The sequence below is a fragment of the Castanea sativa genome, chromosome 8, assembly GCF_040712315.1.
Source record: "Castanea sativa cultivar Marrone di Chiusa Pesio chromosome 8, ASM4071231v1".
Classification (NCBI taxonomy): domain Eukaryota; kingdom Viridiplantae; phylum Streptophyta; class Magnoliopsida; order Fagales; family Fagaceae; genus Castanea; species Castanea sativa.
Window position 1 is genome coordinate 10,248,549 of NC_134020.1, and position 12,900 is coordinate 10,261,448.

At 34.4% G+C, this 12,900-nt stretch overlaps 1 protein-coding gene across 1 annotated transcript; it reads right to left on the minus strand.

The window, feature by feature from the left end:
• Window positions 1–10,390: 10,390 nt before the first annotated feature.
• On the minus strand, window positions 10,391–11,818 carry LOC142607874 (putative carboxylesterase 6). Its single transcript, XM_075779530.1, has one exon. It carries the CDS (start codon window positions 11,738–11,740, stop codon window positions 10,688–10,690), a length of 1,053 nt encoding a protein of 350 aa, XP_075635645.1. The 5' UTR covers window positions 11,741–11,818; the 3' UTR covers window positions 10,391–10,687.
• Between the last annotated feature and the right edge of the window lie 1,082 nt (window positions 11,819–12,900).

A 12,900-nucleotide genomic window follows, 5' to 3' on the forward strand; every position in this document is an offset into this window, starting at 1 on the left:
AAATCAGTTCGAAGCGGCTCATGGGGACTTCTTGGATCTGGTTGGCCGCCTCATGTCGCGCCCTCAAGTGGTTGAGCTGTTCGCTGCAACAGCATGGCAAATATGGCTTCATCGAAACAAGACAAGACTCGGGGAGCACACAGTTCCGCTCGGGATGATCAAAGATGCAGCTTGCAACTTTCTGCAGATTTTCAAGCAGAGCTGAGACTATCCTTGCAGCAGAAAACCGACACAACCGAGACGAAGACGAAGATGGATGCCTCCAAAACCAGGTGAGTATAAACTAAACTTTGACGGAGCGATGTTCAATGAAAGTCGGAGGCAGGGATTGGGGTTGTGGTGCGCAACTTATCAGGACAGGTCATAGCTGCTTTGGCTGAAAAGGTGGGGAAACCATGCACCAGTGAGTTGTTGGAAATGTTAGCGGCAAGGCGAGCTGTAATTTTTGCCACGGAAATTGGTATACATCAGTCACACTTTGAAGGAGACTCAGAAACAATAATTAAGGCCCTGTTTGGATTTTGTCAAATTCAGTTAACAAAACTAAGTTTTGTTAACTCATAATCCAAAAACAATAGGCTCCACATGTCTAAGGTCTGTTTGGCTGCTTTTCCCGGATGTTAACTTAGTTAACAAAAACCAGATTTTTGGATTAAGAGTTAACAAATTCGGAAACTCCTGTGGGCTGTTTTCAAGTGATGAGTTATGTTAACTCAGTGGCACACCCGTAATTTTGGACAAGAGTTGGGTCCCACAACAGTGTATTGTTACGTCACTGCAGACCCGAAACATCAATGCACAGCAACTAGAAGCTCCCAACGGCACTTTTCCTTTACTTTCCCAACTACCAGTTTCACTCCTTCCATCTCACTTTCCCTTTTCCTTCTCCCAAACCCACAGCATGCCAACAACTGAAGCAGAGCTCCGTTCTCTCCGCCGAACAGCACCTTCGCTTCACCGAACAACACCTTCGCTCCGCCGATCAGCACCTTCAACCCGAGATTTACACAGCTCCGTTCACTGATTTTTGTTTCCGATGAGCCCCAAGCTCCGTTGATTAGCCTTGTCAATTCTATCAAAAGAAAACCCAAGCTCTGGCTCTCCTTTCACTCACCCCACCAACAGTTTTTTCCTTCACGCTAAAATGCAACCCACAAAAACTCTTCATTCCCAAATCCAAGCACTCCTCACACTTCCAAACCTAGTTTCCCAAGCTTAGCCGTCGCACAATTTGCTTGATCTCTTTCTTTCTTTCTTCTCCAGTTCACACAGCTTCTTCACTTTGCCTATGTTATTTCTCACTTCTCTCTTCTTTAATTTTTTTTGCTTAAATTGATTTTGGCCATCAACGGTAAGATCAATCGCTCTCTCTCTTGGATTTCTCTCTCACCAGCCGTTTGTCCCTCTCTCTCTCTCATGCCTCACTCTCTGTTTGCGACTTTGGGTAGCCGACCTAGTAGTGGCCGTGGTTGTGGGTATGGATGTGGGATGTGAGCAAAATCTAATCAAAGTCATTGTGGGTTTGGGTATTGTGAATATTCTGTGGGTTTGGGTTTTGGTTTTATGAATTTTTTTTGGGTTTGAGTATTATGAATTTTCTAGGTTTTTTGTTGTTCATTGTGATGAAGGTGTGTTTTCATTTTTGGTTTGCTATGTGGTGTGATGTAAAGTTTTGGTGAACAAAACTTTCTAGGTTAAGTTGTGAAAAATGAACCCAGGAAAAAGAACTGTTTATAAAAAATCTGTTTATGTTTATCAAGGAGAAGCAAGGGAGTTTGGGAGAGGAAAAAAGAGAAGTGGGGGAGAAAGAAAGAGAGACGCAGGTAAGGAAAAAAAAGAGGTTGAAACTTTATAAAAAATCTGACCCAATTTGACATGTGGGCTCCACTTGTGGAGTGAAAAACTCCTGAGATATTCTACCCAAACAGGCCACCAAACAGAGTTATAAGAAATTGGGGTATTTTTGAGTGATGAGTGATGAGTGATGAGAGATGAGTGATGAGTGACGAAAATTGAGTGAAGAGTTATGAGTGATGAAAAAAAAATAACCAAACAGGGCCTAAGGCTCTACAAAGGCATACTTTATTTTCTTCCTCATTTGGTCACCTAGTACAAGAAACTTTGGTCTTAGCTCCTTTAGGAGTTTCTCTCTCTCTCACATTGTTCAGTAAGGAAATGCGGATGCACATGCCTTAGCCCAAAAAGTAAGACTTTCTTTTTCATTTTTAGTCTGGATGGAGTATGTTCCACCGAATATTGATACGTTTATTTTGGCAAATTTAATAGTTCATTAATAAAAATTTCAAGCATGGTTTTTTCCCTAAAAAAAAAAAACTCAAACCCTTAGACCTTCATATTTTTTCTAATTGAAACCTACATCAAATGAGCAGTCCAAGTGTTCAGGTGTACCACCTCAAGTTTGTAATCCAAATCAAATGGGTCACCTGCAAGAAGGTGACTAGATCGATGGCTCAAACACAAGGCCAAGGTATATGTGATCAACTTTTCTTCAAAGGAATATTATTGCTTCTGGAATTGATTGACAGAGTGGTAAGATGAGAAATCCAAGATTGGCTTGTCTTCAACCACCTTGATGGACTTGCAATTTTTTTTTTTTTTTAAAGGATTTTCTAGACTTCACCATCTGTGGGGCTGGTGCTTTCGTTTTAAAATCTGAGCTAGACTACCCAAGTAGGCAAATGTCCTTGGCACCAACTACCTATGGATGGATCTAGACTAGTTGCTGCATTTATATTTTATGCTTCCCATTTGCCCAGCAGAAAATTACCTGGTGTTAACTCTTCTTTTTAAAAATAAGCTAAAATGAAAAATTGACCCTTTAACTTTTTTTAGATTTTATTTCAGTCTTCTAACTTTACTTTAGTTCATTTCAGTTCTCTAAGTTTCAGATTTATTCAATTAAGGTCTTTTTGTTAACTTTTGTTAAAAATTTTTGAAAAAAAAAACTGAAAAATATTTTTTAATCATTAATTGAATTTTTTTTTAATTTAAAAAATTTGAAGAAACATTTATAAAATTGAAAAATTAACCACAACATATAACAAAAATTAATAAAAAAATTTTAATTGAATAAACTTAAAAGTTAGAGGATTGAAATGAACAAAAGCAGAGTTAAAGAACTGAGATAAAATCTGAAAAAACTTAAAAAGTCAGTTTTACATTTTACCCTTAAAAATAAGTTAAAAGGACTTAGCAGCCAATGAAGCAGGGCCTAAGGGGTAGGTCAAGAGTAAAGTGATGCATTTGTGTGCCAAGATGAAATCTAAATTAAAACATTTTATATATTTAAATATGACTTAAAAAAATATGTTTAAACATTGCTAAACTTTATTCTCTTATCTTTTTAGATGTAAAATTACTTATTAATAATTTGCATTCCTGTTCTACTAACATTTATTTTTCAATTGAAAATATAATAATAAAAAAATTATTGTGCAACCCCGAACTATAAGGTCCAACCAATAAATACATGACAGTGTTATGCCACATCGGCTCAATAATCCCCCTCATTTTTAACTCTGTTAACTCCGTTTGAGGGAATTCAAAGTTTAGAAGTGAGTTGGGCGGGCACTGGAATTGCAGCCTCAATCAAATCTCAAAACTTTCAAAGCTTATTATTCATTTTTTGGAATATGAAATCTAAATTAAAACATTTTATATATTTAAATATGACTTAAAAAAATATGTTTAAACATTGCTAAACTTTATTCTCTTATCTTTTTAGATGTAAAATTACTTATTAATAATTTGCATTCCTGTTCTACTAACATTTATTTTTCAATTGAAAATATAATAAGAAAAATTATTGTGCAATCCCGGACTATAAGGTCCAGCCAATAAATACATGACAGTGCTATGCCACATCGGCTCAATAATCCCCCTCATTTTTAACTCCGTTTGAGGGAATTCAAAGTTTAGAAGTGAGTTGGGCGGGCACTGGAATTGCAGCCTCAATCAAATCTCAAAACTTTCAAAGCTTATTATTCATTTTTTGGAATATGCCATCTGCATCAAAATTTCAAAAACCTGCTCTCTAGTCTCTCCCGTTCTCCCTGCCATGGTAGTATCCACCTCTCCTCCACCAGCTTCAAATTGCTCTCTACAGGCCCAAGCTCAGATCTCCCTCCTCTTGGGTTAGCTCTCTCTCTAATTCCCTTCTGTTTAGATCTCCCTCCTCTCAAATTGCTCTCTACAGGTCTCTCTCTCTAACTCTCTGCTTGTTGGTTTGGTTATTAGTTCATGTGAATGAGATCGATTTGAGGAGTAAGCTAGTTTTTTTTTTTTTTTTTGGAGAAAGAGTTCGAATCTCAGGGTTTTTTTTGTTTTTCTGAATTGAAGAGATTGATTTAGTTTGGATTTAGGATTTTTTTCGTTGGATTTAGATTGATTTTTCACCTTTGTTTCTTGGGTACCGATGTCTTGCTGGGAAATCCAAACCTTTTAGATTTCAATTGAGTTTCTTGCTCTCTTTGCTTCAAATATTTCATTTTTGTTCTAAAAATTCTTTTCTTTGGCCTGATTGAACGGTTCTGTATCTTGAATATTTACCTTTATTACTGATTTGTGAGTCCAAACTTATTGTAGTTACGTATTTCATGTATTTGATGTTGATAGTTTACTGAATGTTAAGTAAATTTGTAAATTGAATTTCAAATTGAGATTCCATATTATTGACCTCTTGACAGATTGGTGTTTGTGGAAATGCTTGTTTTCTTGGCATTTTTTTTTTTGTTGGCTTATGCTGTCATTTGTGGTGGGTGGGTATATGATGGTATCATTTGTGGTGGGCATGTTTTAGCTGTTGGGGCCATGGGAAGGGGATTTAGAAGGGGGAAATATATGCTTTGTCCTGTACGAGCATAGTCTATTTTTCCTATTTACACTTGTTCTTGTGTTTTATAATATAATTTTGCATATGAGGTGTTTGAGAAAAATGCATATGGATGTTTGTATGGTGTAAATTAAAATGGTTTGTTGGGTTTTACTGATGTAGAATCAATTTGAACAAGAAGCAAATGCAACACTGCATGAGCATCTCTTGCTTAGTTCCATTAGATTTGATGTCACATGCATATTACTTTTAGCAACCATTTCTTTTTAATTAATATTCATGAATTTTTACTTGCAGAGACAATTGGCATTGATGCCCAAATTAGAGCAGTTGAAGTTGCCCTATGAAGGAAGGTTGAGGGCTAGAGGCTAAGCTGAAGCAACAGTGGGAGAAAAAGTAAAGTTGCTAGGGTTGAAGTCCAAATTTCATAGCTTTAATCTTAATCATTCTCCCCTTATTATGGACTGCAGGACTCTCATCAAACAAGTGCCTCAAGTGAGGATGATGCACTACTTCTATGAAGCCAATAGGTGTGTGGATGCATTAGCCTGGAAAGGTCCAATTATTCAGCAAAAATTTGTTTTTGATAATCCGCCTGTGGACATTGTTATGCTTTTGTATTATGACCAAAGTGGCATGTATTATGAGAGGATTCGTCCTCAAACAGCTGGTTTTCTTGGGTTGTGATTATATTATCCTCTTATTTACCAAAAAAAAAAAGGTCCAAATTTGAGGTGACTAGCCTCCAAGAATTTGAGAAAGAGAAAATCTTGGATTGTAGTTTTCAATGATTCTTATTTATTCTGCATTGATTAAATACAGTGTCTTCAATTACAAACAACTGATATGCTCAACAATTAACCAATAATAAAGAATTACATTTTGAAAAATAATTTGTTAACAATCAAGTAACTCTTCCTAAATGATAAGAAGTCTTTATCTGATAAGCCTATCAATAAACTAAAGAAATAATCTAACTAAATCTTTATCTTCTATTTGATAACTCTGGCTAACAAATTGGACCCCATCAGCAACACTTGCTCTGCATTGGACTCCAGCAGCATCTGTTTGCATTCCAATACTCTTTAGGCTTCATGCCATCATTTCCTTGCATTCCAAAACACATCTTCCATCCTCTGGACATACACCAGAGCAAAACCATATACATATGTTGTGTAGCGATTCTTAGCAACATTGTCAAGTTTTTTTGCATCTTCCCGAAAGGGGAAATCAATGCATTAAATTGATTTTTTGTAATACCTGGAAACTAAACTCAATAATTTTAGCAACAAAAATCTACCGTGTCTAATTAGAAGGCATCTCCAATAATACACAACAATCACAACCATAAAATTGACCTAATTGTAAACACACAAAATCTGCATTCTTCTCATGTTTATACCATTATGAAATTAAACTCAATTATTGGTATGTATATCTCTTTATCGTTACCTATGATGGCTCATCTGTGGAATTTAAATAGAGAACAATGGATAATTTCTGAATTAATTCGAAGTAATTAGGCCTCCTTAAAAAATAAGTTTGGATGATAATTTTTCTGATAACTTTTATTCCTATAGCCACTAAATTTATACAAGTAGATGGCAACGTACCAAAGCATAAAATTAGGTCCACTAACATAATCGTGATCCTCTTAAACTAACTCCTAAAAAAATAGAACCAAATAACAAGAAGACTCCAACTCCTAAAAGCTAGAACAAAATAACAACTCAAACCTTAAAAAACTACAACTGACATGACATTCAAATACCAAACTAACTTAGCACAAATCAAGGAAAACACCACAGCTACCAATCTTCAGAGAAACCATCTGCCCTGCAACAAACCTGTGCACGTAACAATTATACGAAGGCTCCTTTCCTCAAATCAAACTTCTATGAATTATGGAGATGCTTGAATGATTTGATAGGTTAAATAATCAATAATATAAACTAATTCAAGAATGAAAAAGACTTCCATACAATGTGCAATCCTCCTAGAAACAATAAGCTCAGGTCAGAAAAATATGTTTAGGCAAATTTTTTTTTTTTTTTTTTTTTAAGTTAAAAAAGAAAAATGATAACACCATACAATTTGGAACAAAATACCACATAAATCTTGGAATAATGCTACCTTGACCAACAGGACTCTGAAAGTTATGACTTCTTGGCCGTTCTTTTTGTTTGGTAATGCACAAGGAAAAACAAGAAGAAAACCATCAATAAAAAAAATGTAACAATCACTTAGGGGTGTTTGGTTTGTGTTTTCAAACAACAACTTTTAGTTTTTAAACAACATTATACGTATTTTCACACACTTTTTCACCCACACGTATTTCTATAAATGTTTTTAAACAACAATTTTCAGTTTTTAAATACATGTATTAAACGGACCCTTAAAATTTATTATGAAAGTGTTATGCTTGTAGCATTTATCTCTCTTTTTTTCCTGTTTTCATTTGATAAAAAATTATTCTTTTATTTATTGACTAATATTTGTGTTTTTTTTTTATACAATATATCTAAGTGTATATATGTGTGAAGCTCCCTCTTGGAAACTTGAACCCCGGCCTTTATCCCCACACCCCACAAATATTTATACTTGTGGAGTGACCACTGCACTAAAGGTGCACAGTGATGACTAATATTTGTGCTTAATAATACTATGAATTTTGCAAATGTGTGCCCTTAGGCACACAATAATTAACCATTTTTTAAAATATTTTCTCAAAAATTGAAAAAGTATTAACAACTTTTTCAATTTATTTTCAATTTAAGAGAATATTTCTAAAAATAGATAATTTAATGTGTGCCTTTAAAGTACACGTTAACCGATCCTTAATACTATTATGATGAAAGAAATAACCCCATTCGATAAAATTGGAGGCATCTTTCTACTTGGAGGGGCTTTAGGCAACCACCACATTTGCCTATACTAAAGAACTAACCTTGGGACAGGTGCCAAGAGCCATTCCCATGTAAATTTGGGAAAGTACAAAGGTTTTCCGGATTTGAGTCTGGGGGTTTGAGTCGGGGCAAAGAAATCTTCAATTGGATTGTTTTAGATTTTGGAATGCGTAAGTGTAACTTTTTAATAATAAAAAAATAGTCACTTCATTTTAAAAAAAAAACGTAGATCAATAAACTAATAAATATTAACAAAAAGGTCAATAATGCTCATTTTTTAAACCTTAGATACTAATAGTATTCACTTAAAACTTTAGAAACCAAAAGCTCTCACTTAATAAACTTTAGTAAACCAATAATTTATTTTGACCTAACATTTATAATTCATTTTCCTCATTTTAATGTAAGACAAAATCTTCAAATTAATTTATATAAATTGTTATTTTTTGTATTTTTATACACTTTTCGTTATTTTAGGTTTAGGGCATTTATTTTCTTGTTTTTAGGTGCCTTAAATTCTTTTTACGTCATATTTGGTTTCTGCTATAGTTAGGTATCAATTAGAAGTTATTTTAGAATTGTCATGCCAACAGTTATCCTTAGGGCAATGGTTAACGATCTATTTTAGTAAAGTTTTGACACCACTTTTTATGGAAAATGGAAAAAAAAAAAATTGTCAAAACATTAATTGCTCTTTTTTTTCTTTTCCCATAAAAACTTTCTTTGAATGTATTAACCATTACCCTAAAGGCATCCATTAGCATTTCCCATTTTAGAATATAATTTCTTATCTGTTAAGTTTTACGAAGCCTTTAAATAGGCCCCTAAGTCTATACACATATTTTTAACAATTATTGAATCAATGAAATTTAGACTTTTCTCTTTTTATTTTATGGTGGATTCCAAACCCTTTCTCCTTATAGATTCAAGGAACCCTCGTGGATTCAAGGTTATTTTCAGAAGCAAATGTGTTTTGCTTCTTGTTTTCTAGAGGTAGACGTGTTCTGTTTCTTGACACTTCTGCATCTCGCATCAGTTGGTATCAAAGTCTTGACTTATCCTAGTCTGGTGGCTGACGTTTGAAATGGTAGCAATTCCGGTGACAAAAAACTTAGCAAGTACTACGTGACATACATCTAGCACTCACAAATATCTGTCGTCGTTATAGCATGAAAACAATAGGGATAATTATCACGAAGACATAAATCACGAGCAACTTATTGGTAAGAAAATTTCATATAGGCCTTATAAAAGAATTGCAAGTTTTGATGGTCATTTTTATAATGAAGATTTTCTTGATAGGTTACTTGATCTAGATGATTTATTTGACTTTGAGAATATTTATTATAAGAGAAAAGATGGACTTGCTTTGTATAAACTCAGTGAGTATGTCATACGTTTGTGGGAACGAGTATACCCTGATAGAATCCAACAGGGTAGAGATAAGATTCGTTCATGTCCAAAGATGAAAAAGATGCTTGCTATCAAATTTAATTCTTTGAATTGTGAAGAAATCTTGTCGTATACAATACAAAATTATTATTGGCCAAGAAATTCATATTTAAATTATTTTGAAGAGCCATATATTCCACCATTAAAGGAAGAATTACATGTTGAAGAAAATACTTTTCTTGAAGAATAGACGTAGAAGTCAAAGAAGAAAATATAGAAATTTTTTAGGAAATTAATGAAGGCCTTATTATAGAAGAATAATCTGAAATCAAGATTGTGAAGGAGATTAATGAAGACTTTATTATAGAGAAAGATCTTGAGGTCAAGATAGTAGAGACCATTAAAAAAGAAATTATAGAGGAAGTTGTCAACGATCTCAATGAAGTCAAGTTAGATGATTGCAACGTTCAAGCTTCTATTATTTTGGTGGGAGGCACCAAAACAAAGTATATTGATTTTATTATGGTGGAAAGATTTGATTTGATCATTGACTCTTATTTGGTGAATATTTTCAATTGCATGAAGATCAAGGAACAAGAAGTTCAAGTTGCCCAATTGATGACTTTCAAGTTTGGTAAGAATACAGAGAAGATGAAGTATTCAAAGTATTTGTTCTCTTGGCATGGAAGATTTCAGATTTCAACCATCAACTTGAGGATGAGTTTGCTTCAAGTGGAGAGGTCTAATGTATGACAAAATCTTTAAATTAATTTATGTAATTTGTTATTTTTGGTATTTTATGTAATTTGCGATATTTTAGGTTTATGGCATTTTATTTCCTTATTTTTAGGTGCTTTTAATACTTTTTAGGTCAAATTTGGTTCCTATTATGGCTAGGTATCAATTAGAAGTTACTTTAGAATATATTTTCTTGTTTATCAAGTTTTACAAAACCCTAAAATAGGCCCCTAAGTCTATACGTGTTTTTTAACAATCATTCAATTAATAAAATTCAGACTTTTGTCTTTCTATTTTCTGGTGGATTCTAAACCCTTTCTCCTTTTTGGATTCAAGGAATCCTCATGAATTCGAGGTTATTTTATCCACAAGATTATTTTCAAAAAGAAACGTGTTTTGTTTCTTATTTTCTAGAGGTAGACATGTCTTGCTTCTCAATGCTTCTACATCTTGCATCACTTTTTCACACCTAAGACAAGATGTAGTCTACAATGTTATATATAAAAGATTTAATGTATGTAATACATTACTACAGGATACACCCATTGCTTACATCAAAATGATCAATGCAATAATATAAAAAAAATCTTTACTTATCAGCTAGCACAATTGAACATGCAAAAGCCCAGCAAAATGCAAATCAAGGCATCTAGAGGGCCTAAAGTTTAGTCTATATTTTTCATTGGAGAAAAGAGGCCGGGAAAGCCTCAACTTTTTCACGAAATGGTGGTGACAATGAAAATAAACTTTTCCCTCACTAAAGTTAAACACAAGCACATGTACAGAGAGAGAGAGAGAGTCATCGACTAATGAAGGCCTTGATATGAGCAACCATTTCAAGGGTTCTGGTTTGTGAAAGCTGAGTCGTACTGAGAACCTGAAATGAATGCCCAACTCCTTTATAAATCACATATTCCACTTTTTTCCCTGCTCTATTCAAAGCAGTACAAAACTCTAAGTTTCTATCTTTTAATATATCCATCTCTGATATGCAAACCAGGGCCGGCAAAAGCCGCATGTCCTCCAATTTACTCGACTCCTTTGACAAAGGATTGCACCATGAATGGTCACGGTTAGCCCCAGCCGGCAAAGCCAATCGCCAATATGTATCAGAAGCCGCTAAGCTCAGTGCTGAACGAGGTGATTGAACCATGTAGTTCTCAGAGTGTGTCCTGACCTCTCCACCAAAAAATGGTTGTATTAATATATTACCCTTCAGACTTAAAGGCTTTAGAGCCATAGCTTCGATTCCATGGTTAGAACCAACCCTTGTGGCCACATTGTGGGCTATATTGGCACCTGCGCTATCACCAGCTAGGAAGATTTTAGAGAAATCAGAGAGTCTAGACCACCATTCACCATCTCCACGTAAAGCTTGTTGCTTTAGCCAAACAAGAGCTCTCAATCCGTCTTCATATGCAGCTGGAAGTGGATTTTCAGGGGCCAAACGATAATTTACAGACATGATTAAGCAATTGGCTTTAGCTGATAACCTTGCTAAAAACTCATGGTAGCAGCTCCAAGCAGCTGAGCCAACACAAAATCCGCCTCCATGGAAATAAACAAGCAAGGGGAGCTTCCCATGGCATACATTTGGGACATAGAAACGTGCCCAAATGTTTGTGAACTTGTCAATGACAACATCCTTCGATGTCACTCCAAGCTCCAAAGACAATGCACTTGTGACAAATGGAACAATCTGAGGCCTTTCCACATCTCCATCTTTGTAAACTCTTATGAGGCCTTCGATTTCCTCAATCACAGCCCTTGGATGTTGTGTGTCGTCTTTGCCAATGTGTTTTAGGCTTAGACTTGGATCTAGACTAATGGCTGCCATTCTTTTTTGCCTCATGGGTTATGAATCAAAATGAGGAACTCAAATTTGATATGTATGGTAGGTTGCAAGATGTTTTTGCACTTGGGAAGTCCTTATATTGGAGATGAAAAGATTCATAACTCTTAACTTTAAAGTTGACCATTTTCAAAAAATATTTTATAAAACTACAAGTCCTCATTCTACTATTTTGTATTTCACTTTTATATTTTACACAATTAAAAATTGTCAATTTTTATTTTTATTTTTATAACTTTCCTTGTAAAAGAATCAAAAGCTTAATATATATATATTTGGCATATTACAATAAATTATAAAGCGAAACACATAATGTGAAATATATGATTTTTCTTTATTTTGCAACTTTTAATGTGTTAATTAAGTTGTTAATGGCAAATAATAGAGGAATTGCTGTGGTTTGTACATGTTAAAATGATTGACTATAAATTATGAATTCCTCACTTATAAACTCTAATATTGCGAAAAATATTATCAACTACTTACTTAATTTTACATTACGCGGTTATGAGTACTTTCTTTTACTTGCTATTAACAATTTCTCCCACCAATGACTAATGTCAATATATATATATATATATATTTGTCTATAACTTTTTATCTTTCGGAAAGTAACGGTACTGGTAGAATTTAAAGAAAATCAATCTATTGGTAGTCTTGGCCCCTTGGGTGGGTAGTTGTGGCCTGCTGCCTCACTGATCAACTCATCATAATTGTGTTTAGTGTCTAAACGCAAAAAATTCATGTCATTGGCCATGTTTACTAACACGAGGTGTCTGACCTTATTTATTACACATGGGCTTAAATCACTTAATTTGGCAACATTTACTTGACAACATTATTACAGTGGCCGCCTCTGCCGCTCTCTGCTGCCACCACCTCTTTTGTCATTATTACTATTGCAATTTCCAACTACTGACATGCTCACCCACTAAGTCTATATATCCTTAAATGCCCACTATTGCCTTTTGCTGTAAGTTTTACAGTACTGCGCCTTTAGTTTTATCTTTTAAGTAACGCGACAACTACCGCAAATAACTGACTATAGGCCCTATCATCCACACTACAAGGAAATGCATTCATATCAAACCCACTACCTCATTGACGAAAATTTATTAGGTCAATGCATAGGAGGTCATCTTATACATGACACGTGAGAC